At 37.9% G+C, this 19,668-nt stretch overlaps 1 protein-coding gene across 1 annotated transcript; it reads left to right on the top strand.

Annotated features, from left to right (window-relative positions):
• Window positions 1-9,939: 9,939 nt before the first annotated feature.
• Window positions 9,940-19,570, top strand: LOC146323753 (signal-transducing adaptor protein 1-like). The gene is made up of 12 exons (XM_084722855.1): window positions 9,940-10,143; window positions 13,219-13,290; window positions 13,425-13,544; window positions 13,640-13,696; window positions 13,835-14,052; window positions 14,902-15,033; window positions 15,593-15,662; window positions 16,091-16,193; window positions 16,388-16,462; window positions 18,238-18,309; window positions 19,074-19,259; window positions 19,356-19,570. The coding sequence occupies exons 1-12, from the start codon at window positions 10,060-10,062 to the stop codon at window positions 19,418-19,420; spliced, it is 1,254 nt and encodes a 417-aa protein (XP_084578981.1). The 5' UTR covers window positions 9,940-10,059; the 3' UTR covers window positions 19,421-19,570.
• The last annotated feature ends 98 nt before the right edge of the window (window positions 19,571-19,668 follow it).

Below are 19,668 nucleotides of genomic sequence, written 5' to 3'. Positions count from 1 at the left end.
AGAGAGAGAGAGAGGGAGAGAGACAGAGAGAGGGAGAGAAGGAGAGGAAGAGAGAGGGAGAGAGAGAGAAAGAGAGAGAAGGAGAGGTAGAGAAACAGAGAGATAGGGAGAGAGAGAAGGAGAGGTAGAGAAACAGAGAGAGAGGGAAAGAGTAATGTCCAGTTAGCCTGAGCTACATGTACTTTTTTGAAAAGTGGGGGAAACCGGAGCACCCGGAGGAAACCCCCGCAGACAGACTCACAGAGCGAGGGAAAGAGAGAGAGAGGGAGGGAGAGAGGGAGAGAGGCGGGTGGGGGGCTGGTGGAGTGAAATGTGGATTATATAATGGTTGTTTTCGGTCTGAAATGCACGGTGAAGCCTACTCTCAGTAATAAACTGTCCCTCATACAACCTGACTTCAAACTCCAAATCCAAACTATCCCTTTAGGGTCAAACAGGTTTTGTAACAATTTGTAATGTCCAATTAACCTGAGCTACATGTACTTTTTTGAAATGTGGGGGAAACCGGAGCACCCGGAGGAAACCCCCGCAGACATGGGGAGAACGTTAGTGTGGTTGAGTGAGGGAGAGAGATATACGGTTTATATAAAGGCGGTTTTATATTCTGTGTGGTATTCAGTGTGATATAACGGCTGATAAGTTACCTTTTGTCATTTTCAATGCATTATTTTCTCTTCTCTTCTTAAGCGATTGTTCACCCAAAAATGAAATTTCACTCAATATCTATTTACCCCTGTGCTGATGTGAGGATGGGTGAAGATTCATAGTTCATAGCTTCAGCGGAAAACAGCGTTGCAGCCAAATACGGTACAATTGAAAACGCTGTTTTCCACTGAAGCTCCGGGAGTATTCTGTGAACAGAGTACATATTGAATGAAATTTCATTTATGGGTGAACTATTGTAGATGTTTGTAACTGTTAAATTGAGCAAAATGTTAATGGGGTGAAGTGCTGTGAGAGTTATTTCAGAGTTGTTGTTTTTTTAACATAGACTGCATATTAAACAGGATTACAAACTACTTAATATTCAGTCTATGGCTCCAATTCGCTGTTTGGACTGCTGTACTCATTTTTGCACACGCAATGTCTACATATTGCTCTTTTAAACTAATTTTTTTGGAAGCTAAAATATGTTTGCCTGAGAGTCTCGTGCTAAAAACAACCATTATATTAATACAATTCACTCTTTGTCGTCGTCAACGCAGGTCATACAGGGGCAGAAACGCCGGAAGCAGTTTTTCTTTTTCTTTTCCTTCTTGGATGACAATTCAGTCACAGGTGGAGGTGGCAACTGTTTCTTCACACAAGTGGGGAAGTCTTCAGATGTCGAAGTGCTTGTGTCTTCAGTGATTATCAAGCCATTTTCAGTCGTTGTCACCAACCCTGCCTGCAAACTGAACACACACACACACACACACGCACAGAGTTAGATTATTTTTCCTGATGTCATGACATTCATTCAGAGGTAAACGCATTCTCAAATCTGCTCCCATCACACATGGACTGAACCATTTCATCTCCTGTCTGGGAAATCAGTGTCATGACCAGATGAAGTCACCTCACCTGTCTGAACTGTCGTGATCTTCTAACCGCAGCGTGTTCTCAGCTCTGGCAGGCTGAACATGGATCACACGTGGTAGTGTGATTGTGGTTGATGGACTATGGTTGGCGGGTTGAATGTCGGTGGTCTTCGGACGAGTGGCAGGATCCTCACAGTCACTTGAAGAAGTGCTGGATACCGGTCTTGATGTCTTTAGTGCTTGAATATGCAAACTAAACACACACACACACACACACAGTGTTAGAAACTGATTCCTGTTAATGGCAAGCGTGACATTGCTGCACAAATGTGAATTAGTCTGGAATCTCTCAGTTCATTTTCAATTACCAAGAAGCGTTATCAACATGTGCAGGCTAAAATATCTCTGGACACATCGACCTACAACCAACCAGAGCAACGAAACATGACCTACAACCAACCAGAGCAACGAAACATGACCTACAACCAACCAGGGCCATGTGTCATGACCAGAGGAAGTCACCTCACCTGTCTGAACTCTCTGTATCTTCCAACCACAGCGTGTTCTCAGCTTTGGCAGGCTGAACACGGATCACACGTGGTAGTGTGATTGTGGTTGCACCTGGTGCAGACACTGAAGCTTCATCACCACCAGAAGACAAAGTCTCACTAGTCCTGATGTCCAGGAAACAGGGCAGGAGAGTGGTCAAATTAGGAAATAAAATCAACTGTGCAGAAAGTTGACTGAAAACAAAAACACTCACATAAATGGATGCATGAGGACTTCAGCGGGTGTGATCCTCTCTGACGCATCTATTGTGAGCATGGCCATCAGGAGATCCATACATTGCTGAGCCTCCAAAATCTCAGCTTTAGTCTTGTTGTCGAAACGTGTCTAGTAAAGGAAACAAACAGTCAGATCCACCATCAGCCAAGTCATCTTCATGATTCATGAGAAGACAATCAATCCTAGTGAACGTTGCTTCACTTACTTTTCTGAGAACATCTCGATATCCAGTGCTTATATTGTTTTGCCTCAAACATCCCTAAAAAGGAAGCACGTTATCTTTGTTTGAATAAATCTGGTATGCTGTGATATATATATGTATATCTACACACACACACACACACACGCACACAGACACACACACATATATATATATATATATATATACATATAGTAACATAGTTAATTATTTTTTTGTATTATTTTAATTTGATTTGATAAAAGAAATGCTACTTCCTGCAGAATTCTTTTTGTTTTGCAGTTGTACATAAATATTTCAAGCATTCTAGAGTCAGACAGATAAATCAGTTGGCCAATATTATTTCCCTGATATAGGTCTAGCACAGCTATATTGGTCTAGTTCACTGGTTCAGTGCCCTGATGTAATTTTGGATGTACAAAAAGAACATTGGTTGATATATCGATATCAGAATAAAACGACCTAATATCAGTATTGGCATCGTACTAAAAAACCCAGAATCAGTCAGGTTCATTCCAAAAGACAATTCATGCCCATTTTTTGCACATGCTTAGGTCATAGCTGACTACTTTTACTTCATTAAAGAAGAAAAACAGAAGCACTCTAAGAAAGAAAAAGCTAATTTCATGCAAACCTTGATTTAATAGGGACATTTTTTCAAGTTGTTTTTCAGTTTTCGTTGTTCATTTAATATTGCATCAAATATTGAATCAAAACAAGTTTTTGGTATTGTTACATCCCTATTAACCGGAGAAGAGTCTGATAAGGATGAAATAACTTTCAGGTTCATTGTGGTACCTTGATCATCCACCTGTTGGACTCAGTCCTGCTGAAATGCCTTTCTGTATTTAATCCTTTATCAAGGAGATGGTCCTCCGGCTGATCACAGTGGAGAACAATGCACTGCATCTGGAGATAAAACACAGCACCAAATGTTTAATATATATAACAGGAACGCTTTTCTCTTTCTATCAAGATGCTGACGCTAATAACTCCCAATTTCTTTACACTGCTAAGCATCTCATGAAATCTTTCTGTCATCCTGAAAGTAAATTTAAAGGATTTCAATCTGGGGAGCACCAATAAGAGCAAAAAACCCAAAGTGCGAGTGAAAAAATGCAGGAAATTGACAAATTATCATACAGCAACGTCAGACAGTCACTTCTGACTAATCTCAGAAAGGGAGCGCAGCCTGATATTTTGATGAAGTATTTGTATGTGCTGGTCTCAAGTAAGTGCAGCAATCTCTTAGATGACTTACCATTTCATGTTGATCTTTTCCATAGAAAATTGGAATGCCGGTGATCATACAAGCCATCACACAGCCCAATGACCACATATCAATGGCCTCTGTTATCGGCAGGCCCAACATAATTTCCGGGGCCCTGGATGTGGAAGAAAAGCATATTACAGAATGTATACATGACAGAAAGACAAAGAATGGCACTGACAACACTGAGGAAACATCATAACTAATAACTTACACTCTTTTCTGTAATGCTTGTTGTATGTGTATTATTGTTTGCTCTTATTGACTTGCTTGAATAAATAAAGGCTAAATAAATGAATAAATAAATGAATAAGTATTCCATTATAATAATAATCAGGGTGTCTATAGACCTTACCTAAACCAAAGATTTTGCATCTGCATGCCTAATGTGGTTTCATTTCTGTGGATGGCCAAGCCAAAGTCTATCAGCTTGACTCTGAGGGGTCGTTCATAGCAATTCACCATCATTATATTATCTAGTTTTATATCGGCATGGATCACGCCGATGTTCTTCAATGCATCCAAAGCTACGGCCATCTGCAAATACAAGGTCAGTAATACAGTTCAGAGAATGTACCACAGTTTGAAGCAGAGTCCTGAAAAAATTATATATATGGGGGTTTCTTCAACTATGGCATTTTTGACTCTCCAAAATCAGTAAGAATCAGAATTTTAATTTAAGCACCAGAGGTAATAATATACAACAATAGGTAACTAAATTTGCCTACAACACAACCTTTGACCTCACATCCAGCAAAGAAATGGGACGTCGCTCATCCGACAGCGATGGGGAATTTGTCCGAGCGTGAGCATGTCCAATTCAAACCCAATATCAGGAAAGTGTACAAAAAGTTAAATGATACTATTTTGATTTTGATTTTGAAACTTGTATCCAGTTTTCAGATGCTCATTAATATGTACATAAGACTGTGAAGGACATAGTTTGAAGGCTGTTGTGGATTTGGGCTCCAGCAGCATTAAAACTGACTGTGTTCGTTACTAACCCTAACCCATACCTGCTTGATGATGCATCTGATGTCACTTAAAGTTATAACTTCATCACATCCGTCATAAAGGTAGTCTAGTAAGTTGGTGTCCAAGTACTCCATCACAAGCACAAGTCCATGTGGCGACTGGAACGAATTCAACAGCCTGACTATGTTGTGCTCGTGTAAGTTGTGGCTCCTGCACTCTTCCAACATTTTGAGCTGAAGACACATGACAAGTGAAAAATGGTTAAATGTTTGCAGATAGTTAATATGCTCACATGTTTGAAATATTGTTGAGGTTGGACTTCAAACTCCCTGCAGGTAATCACATAATTACACAAATAATCACAATGTCTTTACATAGTAAACATTTCAACGGCTGTATCTATTAATGCAGTCATCCCCAAACACAAGACTTTATTCAGGTTTCCACATAAAAAAAAAGACTTGGGAAGAAATTCTGCAAAAAATAAGATTTCTATCTTCAGTACATCTATAATGTGTATAAATGTGTATATTGCTTTACTGATGAGAGGGAAAAGCGACTAGTTAATTTTACCTAAATGTACTTATTTTCTCTCATTTATGAAGTAGGCTAAAATGTCCTATGCTGTAAAATAATTAAAAAAAAAGATTCAAGATAACCAATTAGATTTTTGAGTTTTAAGTCTCTCTCTTAAGTTTTAAAAATGTTTTGTTGAGATAATTGACTTTTCTTCTTCAAATAAACTTGAATCTTTGAGTTTTGGAAACTCCAAAAAAATTTTATTTCAGAAATGACTGTGTAAACCTGTTGAACTGTGTGAACTCATGAATGATGATTAATATTCTAATATTTACAATTAAAACCATTTCATTTTTAATCACCCAACTAACAAATCAGGTTCACAGCTCACTGTCCATAATTTTTGAAATACATTTTATTGAGTTTCTAAACTTCAAAGATTCAACTTTACGTTAAGAGGAAAAAGCAAATTATCCAACTAGATCGGCAAAATAGTTTTTAGTTTATTTTCAAAACTTATGAGTTTGAGTTTGATCTAAAACTCAAAAATCTATGACAGTGAGTTGCCTTGACATTTTGTCTCAGCTTTTTTTAAGGTTTGTTTTCATGATGAGAGGAAATATAATCAGAGATGAGTTGTTAACTCAGCCTGAATGCATTTAAGATAATATAACATTATATAATATATATTTATGCACAAATGAACTTTCCCAAGATTTCCCTGTAGTGAATTAGGACACAATAGTTTATCATTTTTTTAAAAAGTGGGTCCCCAGAAGAAAAGGTTTGGGAAACACTGTATTCATGTATTATATAACAGCACTAACTAAAGGGAATTACCTTTTTGCATGTGATATTACAAAGTCTAAGTTACTAAGCAGTAGGCACTGCATGTACCTCTGACTATACAATCTCTTTTACAGCTTTGAACATCAAAAAAGTATCCTACCTCCTGCTGGCTATTTGAGGTTTTAGAAATCTTTATTGCCTCCACACAATTGGTGTTCGTATTCCAACATCTCAAGACGACTCCATAGCCGCCCTCTCCCACAACATCTATGTACACATAGTTTCTGGGGAGCCAGGCATGGTCGTAGTGGCAGCATGAAAAGAGGGTAGAGCACATCTTTGCTGTTTTCCTCAGAGGCCTGAAAAGACAGGAGATAAAACTAGGAAAGATGTTAGTTTCGTTGTCTTGTCCCGCTAAGCTTCAGTGAAATGCAAAAGAAATAGTACAAAAAAGTATCTGTAAACTTCTAAACAGATCTTAAAATTATTAAATCTTTATAAAATGAATATAACTATTCTTTCCAACTGAAATAAATGAAAGCAGAGAGAAGGCGTGATTTATCTGTATCCGAGGTGGTTGGTTGTCCGTCCACTGCTTGCGCTTGTCTTCTTGATATGTTTCAGTTTCAGGGATGCAGTGTCCATCTGCTCAGACTCGTGACATCACCCAGAACTGTTCTCTGTGACATCACTTCTAGAACTCATCATGATCAAAGCAATAATTCCTCAGTTCTACATTCAGTTCTAAAGAGAATGTAGTCGAACCAGCAGCAGTTTAAATGTAAACGCTGTACATACACTCTGTACCAATATTTTATCATGTCTTCATTTCTTCAATAATCAATAAATAGGGGCGCCCCTGTAGCTCAGTTGGCAGAGTGTGCGCCCCATGTACTGAGCCTGTCCATTCGCTGCTTGTCATCCCCTCTCTCTCTACCCCATTTCCTGTCATCTCTTCAGCTGCCCCTGAAATAAATAAATAAATAGAATTTCATGCTTGGACCGTATTTTATTTAGTATTGCATTTACTTTGCACTTTAAAATGTTATCAATATATTTGTCCATTACTATTACTTCTGTTTTTTTCTATTTATTTTATAACCCAATTCGAAAAATCTGTCATAACTTATATTACACATGAGATGGAAGTTTTGATAGTACTTAAATAGATGACTAAATCATCAGATAATAAACTAATACTAAAAGAGTACATATGTGAAATCAAGGAATTGGAGAGTGAAATAAGAAATTTGGAAATTCAGTTGTCAAAACACTTCTCAGGAAGAAACTATATCAGGAAATATGCAAACTTAAGTTTCAATTGCAGGAAATTTCCAATAAAAAAGCAGAATATGACCTATTCAGGCTCAGGACAACCTTTTATGAAGAGGGAGAGAACACAAACAAGTTACTTGCGAGGCAACTCAAACCACGCTGTAAAATCTAATAAGTTGGGTGTACTCAAAAAATTATGCAAATGCATTGCCTCAAAAAGTTTAAATTTTAAAAATAACTTGTTTATTTTGAGTCCAAAATACTTAGATTATCTTGTTTATTGTGAGTGCACAATAGTTAGACTAACTTTCTTAACTGAGTGTGTAAAACTAATATCAACACTTTATGTATCTATAAACACACTGTACTCTTGACAGTGCTGGCCACATAACTAGCTACATAAGATAATACTGTGAACTGAACACCCTTCATCCCCAACCGCCCACCCATCAGATCCACACCAATGTAGCTGCTAACCTTTTTTCTTGTTTCGAACTTAGAATGGCGAGATTTGCCAGAAGGTGAGGAATTGACATAAAATATTCAAAATCCTAGGTTGTAACGGTGGTTGTAACGATGAATAACTTCCTGAACTTCAAGTAAAATGGAGTCATTCGGACTTGTCATAATGACGTCATTAAGTGTTATAAGGCCAGGTTGATGACAGAGTACAACACTGAGGTGATTTGGACAGATAGCAGTTAGCTGGTTTACTTGTTGCTAAAGTAGCCTAACTGCTGTCTGTTGTTCGCTAGCAGTGAGGTGACATAATTGACACCTCATGACTATGTCATAAACATTCACACCTTCATGTTCATGACAGGTGTCATGACAAAGTTGAGAGGGACCTGGCTGCAGGGAAGATGGCGGACAAGGGCGCTGCCATAGCTCTACTTCATACCGGAAGTCCAAACTGGAAGTCGGTCTTCTTTGTGTATCTTGGGACTGTTAGACCGAAGAAGTTGTAGCTTGGTGTAAACTGACAGTATGTTTGACAAATTCCTCCTATTCTCCAGCAGAGGGAGCCCCCATCTATGTCTCTTGATACAAATGTCAGAGTTTCCATCAGGCCTCTGCCTGTTCACTTATGCACAGTAGTGAAGGACTCATTACTTAACATACAAACATTCCAACACCACACTGTAAAAAAATAAAAGACTTGCATTTAATTTAACTCAGTCAAAGTAAAAGTATGTAATACAGTATAATCAATCAGGAAAAAGTACTTAATGTATTGAAAGTAAAAGACTCCACAGCAGAAAAATGTCCCCTGCTGTTATATTATTATATATTATTAGATTATTATTACTGGTGCATTGAAGTAAAAACAGGATTTTACTGCTGTATTTGTTTGAGGTGTATTTGATTAGGACTGCAACTAATGATTATTTTTATTATTGAATAACTGGCTGATTATAATTGATTGATAATTAATCAATTGATTACTTGCTTAGTAAAATTGAAAAAGAAAATAGTGAGAAATGGTGCCACAATTACAAAATAAATTAAAATAATTAAAAGGAAAAGCAGTAAATCCTCACTCTTGTGAGGCTGGAACCATGACTTGTTTGTGCATGAAAAATGACTTTATAGGATTAAACTATTAAAGTAGTTGCCAATAAGTTTTCAGTCAATCATCTAATACAGTGTTTCCCAAACTTTTATAAAAAATAACAAAATACAGCAATCCCAGTTCAAAATAAGCCTCATCAGTAAATCGTAGGAAGAGTTAATTTGTGTACGTGAACATTGTGATCATTTCCACATCACCATCTTATCTTGACACAGTTATTGAAAACATATACACACATTTAATGCTTTACAAATGTGAAATAAATGTATTCATGCTTAGTTACCAAGCTATCTCATTGTTTTTGCTTCCTCTTGCCATTAAAACAATACAAAGATTTTTAAATTTAACATGCTGTATAAAAAGCGCACTATGGATATAAATTTTAAATTTGCAGAACTTCTTCCTCTTTATTTATCTGCCCAAATAAAATCTCCCGTGGTCCACCTGTGAGTCACATCCCAGTCCCTGGGAATGACTGGACTAAAAGGTAGATTGATTAATAACTTTAGCTGTCAAATAACTGTAGTGCAGAATGAAGTCATATATTTTCCTATAAACTGTAGAGGAGTACAAGTAGAGAGTGGCATGAAAAGAAGACTCATACTTGTGTAGCCTAAAAGATCTATCTATCTATCTATCTATCGATCTATCTATCTATCTATCTATCTATCTATCTATCTATCTATCTATCTATCTATCTATCTATCTATCTATCTATCTATCTATCTATCTATCTATCTATCTATCTATCTATCTATCTATCTATCTATCAGTTGGAAAATGTTACATGCCCAAATTGCCGGTAACATGAAATCTTTTCCAGCATCCAGTCAGTCTGTAAACACATAATATTCCAGTCACATACTGGTAGTAGTTTCGGTGAAGCCTCCAGGCAGGTGATTTCCATCCTTGAGAAGGCTCTACGTCAGCAGCAGACTCACCTGCGGATATTTTAAAAACATCCGCCCACTCCACACGTTAACCAATCAGACGTGAGGACACTGTAGCCTCTAGACTCAGTGACAGACAAGAACAAGAGAGCTTTAGAAAGACCAGGCAGAACCTGCTGATATATTAATGAACAGGTCTACTACACAGCCTTAGTCAAATCTGTATATAAGTTCTGTTTTATTTAAGTATCTACACTCCTGTGATGGCGAGGAGAACACGACAAAAGGATCAGCTGCAAACACCTTACTATGAAGGATTCCTGGAGAAAAGATCTTTTAAAGATAAGGTAACTTCTCAGAGAATATTGGAGATTTGTTTTTCTGTGCAAAACAATAGAGAAGATTGTTTCAGATGCAACAGATAAAAAAAGACCCATTAGTCTGACTTTTATGTTGTTATATCTGTTGGCTAACCTGACTGTGGGTTATCTGTGAGGTTTTAGTGGTTTTTATCTGTATCATCAAAATGTGTCACAGTAACAGAGCATGAAAGATAGCGTTTAGAAATTTTTGTCAGATCATCACATCTCAGTAAAAAGAGAGTGTTTAAGAAAACCTGTACAATATCACATTGACATTAACAAAATGTATGCCTGTATGGGCTGTATCTAACAATTATTTAATTATTTTCATGAATGAATGATCTCCTTTTTTAATCACTTGATTAATTGTTTGCTCAATAAAATGACAGAAAATTGTAGAATTGTAAATATCCACCACAAATTCCTGAAGCCTATGGTCAGTTTGATGTCTTCAGTTTTAATTACAACAAAATGTGTGAAATGGGTCTGCTGTTTTTGTTGATGGCTGCTTTTGTGTGTGTGTGTGTGTGTGTGTGTGTGTGTGTGTGTGTGTGTGTGTGTGTGTGTGTGTGTGTGAGTGAAACGTGAATGGTAATATCTCAACAATGTGCAGTAGATGCCAGGTATCTTAATAAAACTGGTATCAGCTTTGATGTGTCTTAAACGTCAGAGGAGTTGAACACCTGTAAGGTGAACTGATAAGAGAATGATCTGTGGTGACGTACAGAGCTCTGTTTATAAGAAGGAATTATAATGTGTTCATTAGCTTATCTACACCAGCCTGTGCATAATATGACAAAACCACAGTGTAATGACATGTTTTATACTTCATTAATCCTGTGTATGACTGCACTGGTTTACCAGCGTGCCTTATGCACAGCACCAGGTAAAATCAGGTTAAGTGTTGTTTTCTATGGGCGTAGCAGCCTTTATGTCATTATATGGTTTCTGGTAAATCCTGTGGACTTTGACTTGAGTTTTCGAGCTGCACTTGTGTCTCTCCAACTGGTCTGACCGCTTCTCTGCTCACTGTGCCATAAAGATTAGAGCGAGCCAGGAACTGACGGAAAACTAAAGACGCAAACTGGCAAGGCAGGCTTTACAGATAGTAAATCCTGTAGTTGTGCTGTTCTTCCCTGTCCTTGCTGATAGGAGGCTGTATAACCGGTGAGAGCACATAAAATTGTGTAAAATGTTTACACATGGCACTTTAAAACTATCCCAGTCCCTAATGAATATTACTGCTGTTCCGTTATTTTAGAGGCTTATCAGTTTTACAGTTCAGTACTTTACTTATTGTTTTATACAAGTAATTTTGAGTTTAGAAACACACAACGTCAGCAGTGGCTTTGATTTGAAAGAGACAATGGTGACAACAAACTCTGATTCATGCAATACTCACGAATTCCACTCCTAAACAAATAAATAATCTGGTGACACACTCACATTTACCTGATTCCCATTTAGTGTTCCAATGAATTCCAACACTAAATGTTGTTATTAATGTCACACATTAGTTTCTGTTTTTATTACAAACACTTGACTCATCGGATCTACTCAAAAAATGTCACCTGCTGCTGCCCTGTTTCTTTCCTCGTTGTGTTACAAACATCTATTCTCCGGTTAATACAATTAGATTTAATTTTCCTCTTCATCTCTGTATCTTTTCCTGCTTTTACCATCTGTAACTCAGTGGTTGTTTGTACTAGATTGCTCAAACTTTGATACACAGGACTCATATTTGTCTACTACAAATAAAACTCACTTAGACGTCTACTTCATAATCAAAGATTATGTGAGTTAAGATTAAATACAAAGAGTTCAGCTGTTACAACCTACACCACTACTGGGGTGAGTTGTAACTCCAGCAGTTGATAGGTCTAACAATGAAAGGTAATTTGCTGAATTATGATTCACAATATCCAATTCATGAAAGAACAATGTTGAATTAAGTCAGCAATTTAAAAAACACTGTATGTGTGTGTGGACTGTTTGCCTGATGTAAAAAAAAAGTTGAGAAAACTCTTTATTTCAAGGCAGCTACCTTCACCAGATGTTTGAGTTTTGAGTAAAGTCAAACTGTTAAGTTTGGAAATAAACTAAACAAAATTTTGCGCACCTATAATATTTTGTTGTGATATTTTACTTGTCTTAGATAAACTTGAATCTTTGAATTTTAGAGACCCTCCCAAACTGGAATTTGTATAATTGTTCACAATTATCTGTGTACCTGATTTGTCATTATGTGGGTGCTTGAAAATGAAATGGTCTCAGTTGAAAATATTAAATTAGTAACTGTTATTCACTTTCCCTTCAGTGAGTTTACTCAGCAATTTTTGAAATACATTTTTTGGGGGATTCTACAACTCAAAGATTCAACTTTATCTGAAGAAAAAAAGTTAATTATCTCCACAAAACGTCATTAGTTGTTAATGACCACAGAAACGTGTGTTACTTACCACCCAGCCAAATTTCAATGATTACAAAAATCATTAAGTATGTAAAATTAGGTCTCAGAATCATGAAAAAAGGAGGCGGTGTCATTCGTGTGTTGGTTCGTGGGGTTGATACCGTGTTGGGGGACCACAGCTCCAACACATGTTTGAGGTCCTGAACACAGAAATCATGAAGAACAGTCAAAGTCCAGTTACTTTTTATTTAGTTCTAACTATGTTCTAACATGTATAATGTGTTTAGCGGAAAAACTCCCTTTTTCCTTTGATTTGCAATATGTAAGAGTTTAATCTATTGAAGTAAATTGCTGGGAAATTTTGAGATTTCTCAACTGTTTTGATTTTACAGTTGTGCATATGTCACAATAACTGTCACAGACGTGGTAAATGAGCAGCCATTACATAACTGGTTCATCATGGGGGCTTGAAGGCAGCATGAATGCAAATCCTCACAGTTTAACTAGATAAGCTGCTACTTTAGACAAACCTCTGCATGTACAATACAATAACACTTAAATCTGACAGTGTTACAACTGACCCAGTGCCACAACACTCCCCGACCTCCCCTATATTATGTTTCAGTCTGAATGTCTCTGTTTGTGTGCAGACGTCTCGAAAACTGTGGACCTGTTTGTGTGGAAGCACGCTGTTCTTCTTCAATGACAAGAAAGACAGTGACGTAAGTAACCAGAGAGACTCTGGCTGCTGTAAGAGACAGATTTAGATGTTTTCAATTAAAACTGTTCTCTGTAAAGCAACAACACTTGGGAATTACATGTCACTCCATGTGTCATGGTGTGTTTGTTTCATCAGTATGTAGAGAAACTGGAGCTCAGTGGATTCATCTCAATAACGGATGACAGCAGCCAGGATTGGAAGTTAGATGCAGCCAGACTCAACCTCCAGATGAAGGATGGAAATATCAAAATCACTGTAAGGGAATATGTACAGTGGAAACTATGTAAATCATTCTCTCTTTTTTAAAAAGCATTTCTTTATTTACACAGTTTTTGTTGATGCCTCTACAGGTTCCTAATTCAGAGGCTCGTGAGCTGTGGAAGGGCTACATTCAATCTGTGGCTGAGGTCTGTGGTGTCCAACATTTAGCTCGACAATAAACATTTGCATATTAAACATGTTTCACATTATTTAAGAGGCCCATAATTCACGCCAGGCCCTCATTTGCACAGATGATTTAATGCAGAAACTGTGTCTCCCTGTAGCTGTCAGTACCAGCCTCCCTCAACCTGCTGCCAGGCCAGATCCACTCTCTCAAAGAGGCAGTAGAAAAGGAGAAGGACAGGATAAAAACTGTCCTACCAGCCCAGGTCAAATCGCTAAAACAAGAAGACCAAAGAGAAAAGGACAGAATAAAAACCGTCTTTCTACCTGCCGCCACCAGCTCCAGTCCTTACATTAGTCTTCAAGCAGACATGCCAGCGTGAGTATTTGACCATGTTGACACTGTGATCATACTGTGATACAAAACATGTGACCAAAATGAATATTTGAGAAGAGGATTTCCTGGCAGTATTTCAGTATTTAAAGTGCAGACACACAGCTGTTCAACTCCAGACATATTTTCACAGTTTTTCTCGCACTTTAAACTCCTGTCTCCTCCTTCGTACTTTGGTCTAGATGTATTCATACTCCTTCACCTGCCTCTTCATACAAATTATACCTGCGAATTCTTCAGAAATTGCCTTCTCTAGTTGAAGTGAAGTTTTTTTCTTTAATTTATTATTATGAAATAAATGTTGATTGTGAAAGTGTCGTCTTTGAACAATGATACCAGTTGAAAACAATAGAAGGAGAGTTGAAAAATCATCTGTCCACTTTAAACTTACAATCCAATTTGTTTTCTGTGAAGATGTGTGATTCTTTTCAGTGGTTTTACCAATTTCCCACCATATAGGAATAAAAACCTGCATCTTTACAGCTGCACTGTTATACCAGCCCCCAGAAGATTACGAAGTATTTATAATTTTGCGTAACAGTGCTGTCCAGGGAAAACTATGTATCTTCACTTTGGGGTTTCAGATTAACAGATCGAAGCTCTTTTATAAAAACATCCAAACCCCCATTGAATTATTGAGGAAAAAAAAAGTGGCATTGTGAATTTTAAATCCAGACTGAATGTGTGTGGTATCAGGAGGTTTCAGGACCAAAAGATCTGGAGCAGAGCGTCTCAAGAGAGCACAGCTCAGCTCGGTCTTTGCTGTTTTGTATCTCAAAAAAGACCTTTGTAGGCTTTCACACTTCATCACCGTGCTTTCTGGCGTTCCTGCAGGTGTTACTACAGCGTGCAGCGTTTGGAGGCAGAGCTGCTGCTTGAGAGAGAAGCCAAGAGAGGAAACCTGCTGCTGAGGCCTGGCAGTGGAGGAAACTCCTTCGCTGTCACCACCAGACAAGACCTTGGCGGGTAAACACACACATACCTACTCAAAGCATAAACACACATACTCCTACACAGATCTAATACACACACACTTGGACATAGACTACAACACAGCTACTGTGTCATCAATTAATCTATACAGAAAGTTCTTATCTTAAATGTTAATATAGTTTAAGGATTTTTCACGGTTTGGTATTACAGACACAAATCCTTACTAACTTTAGGAATCTTATCTCAGGTTAGTAAATCCTGCTTATTAAGGTTTAAGTCAGTTACGGAGCAACCGGCACTACCTTTCTCATCTCACTGAAAAACAGGAACTTAACCAAAAGACAGATGAATTAGAGGTTTTGTTAACATGTGTAGAGAAATCCAAAGATGTTCTTTTTGGGAAATTTAGCAATGCTAACTTGAGAGATCAAAGACATAGAGTGGGCTATGATATGTTTTCTGTAATGCAGCCCCAGTACAAACCAAATCACAGTTTCAACATGCTTCACCTGTGTTGCATGCTGTTTTTTTGTGGACTATATCATTTATTTTATTTGTGTTTTGACTGGCTCCCTCTCTCTTTCTCTATCAGCTCTGTATTCAGACACTATAAGGTAACTCGTCAACCTAACGGAGGCTTCGCCATCGATGTGGACAATCCTGTAAGTGTTAAGAGAAGTTTATTATTATTCAGGTGACGGAGAGGATGAACTTTAGAGTAACTGTAGCACATGAGCTCCTGGAAAAGCAGAGGGTGATTACCAGTAAACACAGAGGTGGCAATAAAAATGTCACATGATGTTTATCACAGTCATATTACGTCTAGACTCTGTGGACGTTGAGCTGCCAGTGACATGAGGCATCTCTGTTCATTGTGTTGCCTGCAGTGTGTATGTGTGCACTGGTGATGTTTATTAGCTTACATAGTTCTACAAGACTTCCTTCTCAGCAATCGTGACACAATCAACAATTAAACTAAATTCTGTAAAATCTGTTATTGCGGTTGAGTCAAGTCTTAAAACACACCCTGTTTTATTTCCTGTGTGCATTTCATTGTTCGTAGGTTGTTAAAAAGTTTTTCTCTGTGCAGGTCCCATGTGCCACGCTACATGACGTTATCAACTATTTAGTGGAAACAACTGACGGAGTTTTGATTCCTCTCATCATTGAAGAGGCATATGAAAAAAACATATGTATGTACAAAAACTGATATGTTTTCTTCCCATTTTTTCTTTCACTTGATTTATTCTTCACTCTTTTTATTTTGTTCAGTCACTTCTTATTTCAGTAAGGTCACATTTTTAGCTGTGTAATTATTATTCTGTATGTCACACATATACTTTTACTGAAAGGTATACATGACTAATTGAACTTCACTTTTTTACAGCATTTGTTAAGGCTGATAAAGAGAATGGAGAGAATCATGTTGAGCAGGCCCCTCCTGCTGTACCCCCAAAACCAGGTAATGTGATCATTAGTACAAGAACACACACACACACACACACACACACACACACACACACACACACACACACACACACACACACTCACATCCAGCAACTAAACTATTTTCATTGTATGTCAGACCTGTTTGCTTTGGCCCAGTGACGTATGCAGGTATGTGGATATTCCACCTCTACAACTGCGTGGTTTAACGTTGGACTTTTTCCAAATCACAGTGACACAAAAAACTTTTATTTGTTTTTGTTTTTTTTCCTCATGAAGCAAACAACTTTAGATTTATGTGACTTTACTGGTAGAATACGTCAGAAATTAAATACAATATTCACAAGTATGTTTTCATTAGTGTCTAATCACCTGAAAATGAGAATCGTTTTGACTTTTGAACCACCGTGATAACACAGAAGTTTTCCTGTGGGGGTATGATTGCATTGTGAGTCGACTTAGCCACCCCTCCCCTTTGCTTGTTTTAGAGCCCTTGTCAACAGGTAGAAATTCCTCCACAGAGTTCTGTTTTACTTTAGACTTCGTAACTCAAGCAAATGTTGTCAAGACTAAGAGTCAACAGCAGTGGTTTCCAACCAATTAAAAATATCTGAGAAAGTCAAAGTCAAATTATCTAGAAAGTCAAAAGAAATAAAGAAGGCATGAAAAAAATAAGTATTATTTGGTCTAGCAGGTCAGTGTTTTTCTGTTTACCTGACCTCTAAACATCTGGCGACCCCTCAGAATTGTCCTGAGACCCTTTGTTGGGGTCAAGACGTCTAGGTTGGGAACCATTGTTCTACAGCAAGTAGACTACTACTGGCTGTGTGACTGTTTTGTATTAAATTTATTATCTCAATTTTATTATCAAGTGGTTCTTTGAACTGAGGGCTAACATGCTAAAATGATAATGCTAACGTGCTGGCATGCTAAATGTCCGATGAGTAAGACTTTCAGGGATTTATTGATAGAATATGTACAAGTATATTTTCATTAGTATAGAATCACCTGAAAAAAAGACTCATAGTGTTTCTGTTGCCACAGAATCAGCTGCTTATGAAGCCTCTTCTTCAGAGTCATTCTAATTAGCACTAAACACAGTACAAGTGCAGCTGAAGCTGATGTCATTAGTTTTGCAGCTATTTCATCATAAACCAAAGGATGGAACAAACTAAAGGTGATGATGTTTTTCAAATCACCTGCGGAGGACGTGATCGTCTGAACCAAATGTCATGCCAATCCGTCGGACAGTCTGTGTTTATAGTAATAATTTCAGTCTGAATTAGGGTGGCCAAACGTTATCAAAATTGCAATATGGCCAAAATCCAAATCCCAGAGGCGGCAATTTTTTGAGAAGGGAAAAATTTGTTGCTGCAGAGATACGCTGGCCAAAAAAAATATTGTTCTCCAGATGAAAGAAAACATGTTTGTTTGGTACAGATTCCAACAAATGTCACATCATTGTGACTTTAATAGTTTTTTAAAGTTAAAATTAAACTTTTTATGTAAAAATGATCAGCCCGTATATCACAATCATGATCAAAATAACACCAGCATGATTTAATTAAAATTCAAAGTAGTGGACCATCCGACCCTTCCTTCAGACATGCCACTAGTAATCCACACCTTTAACTGACCAGACATGTTTGTACTATTCATGTTCATTTTCAAGCTTGGTGTGGTGGCTATTTTTCACAAGGGTCCTGTGACAACAGTTGTAACCATCAGTCATTATTATCTTACAGTATATCAACCCTGTAACAATTATAATTACATTTTGTTTTCCCGCAGCTCCAAGAACACGGACTCCTGAAAAAGCACCTGCACCTGTAGTAGAAGAACCCATATATTTAAATGACCACGGTGAGTGTAACTGTTCTGCCTCCAGCCCCATCAGTCAGTCGATCTGTCATTCCTGCCCTTTGTTTTTCTGTCTCGCAAACATCAACAGGCTTGACTTCATTTTTTTCCACTGCTGTTGCTAAATAAAGTCTGTGTTCAAACAGCAGAGGGTTCCCAGGAGGTTCCACTGCCCTTCGTCTTATCTATCAATCTTAGAAACTCACAATGAAAGTATTTTCCCCTTACCTAACGAATGACGAAAATCATGACTTATCTATTTCATCACTGGAAAAGTGAAAAAGCTTGATTCTTTTTAAACTTTTTTTTTCTCAGTGCATCTCCAAAAGGCAGCCACTTTAAAAGTTTAACTTCTTCAAGTTTAAGTTTAAAGTTAATACTGTGTCTAATGGCGTGTTGAAATGGGATTGTTTATTGTGTTTAAGAGATTTAAGAGAGTCCATTTGAACGGCCCCATCGTGTCGTCTTCACAACATCTTGAACTGGAAGTTAATGTTCAGAGTTCATGGTGTTCTGTTCAACTGAGCTTTAAAGAGAGGTTTAAATTTGATCTTTCTTCATTTTAGGGTAGTTTAAAAGTTTGATGCAACATATATTTAAGTTAAAACCATGATTTAATCAGGTTTAAAAACGAATCCTTGTCCGTGCAACCCATTATTTAACTCCTAAATGCTAATTAAGTGCAAAACTCTTTTTTATTAAACAATAAAACTCTCTACTTATCCTTTTATGCCCATGAATCATTGTGTGTTTTTGGTATTTCATAGAGCTGGAGAAAAACACCCCAAAGCAAGCAATTATGCCTCCAACTGGTGGTCTTCGCAAATGGGCCTCTTCTTCATCACTCCAATCCTCTTCCTCCTCTACCCCCTCTACCTCCACCTCCACCTTCTCAACCTCCAAGGATGGCCGGGACATAAGGATGAGAGCCCACACAGACATTTCAGGACAGAGTAAGTCCACCATGCTTCACTGAGCCACCCTCTTCTGTTATATATCATTTTGCTCTTTTGTCATAATATCAAAGCTGACTGTCTGGCGTCCTCTAGTTCCTCTCGCAGCCATGTGTGAGCTGAAACTCAAGCTGGAACAGAAAGCCAAGTGTCAAGAGTGACCCCTCGTGGTGGGAGCCTCTCAAAAGCATCTGTGACTCGCACCAGTACGGAGCGCACACTCACCAGTCTGTCCCTGCAAATATGAGCCAACACATGGGAGCAGAGACCAGCTTGGTTCCACACAGACGGCCTCTCCCTCCTCCTCCTCCTCCTCCTCTGCATCGTGGCTCTGCTCCTCCTCGTCAGCTGGCTGTCAGCAGTAAAGCCTCTCTGAAGATGAATGCTCTTATTGATTCGCTCCTCTCAG

This window comes from Lutjanus erythropterus, chromosome 7 (assembly GCF_056507025.1).
Source record: "Lutjanus erythropterus isolate fLutEry1 chromosome 7, fLutEry1.hap2, whole genome shotgun sequence".
Taxonomy (NCBI): domain Eukaryota; kingdom Metazoa; phylum Chordata; class Actinopteri; order Lutjaniformes; family Lutjanidae; genus Lutjanus; species Lutjanus erythropterus.
Note: the sequence above shows the minus strand (reverse complement) of the source record. Positions and strands in the feature narration are given on the sequence as shown.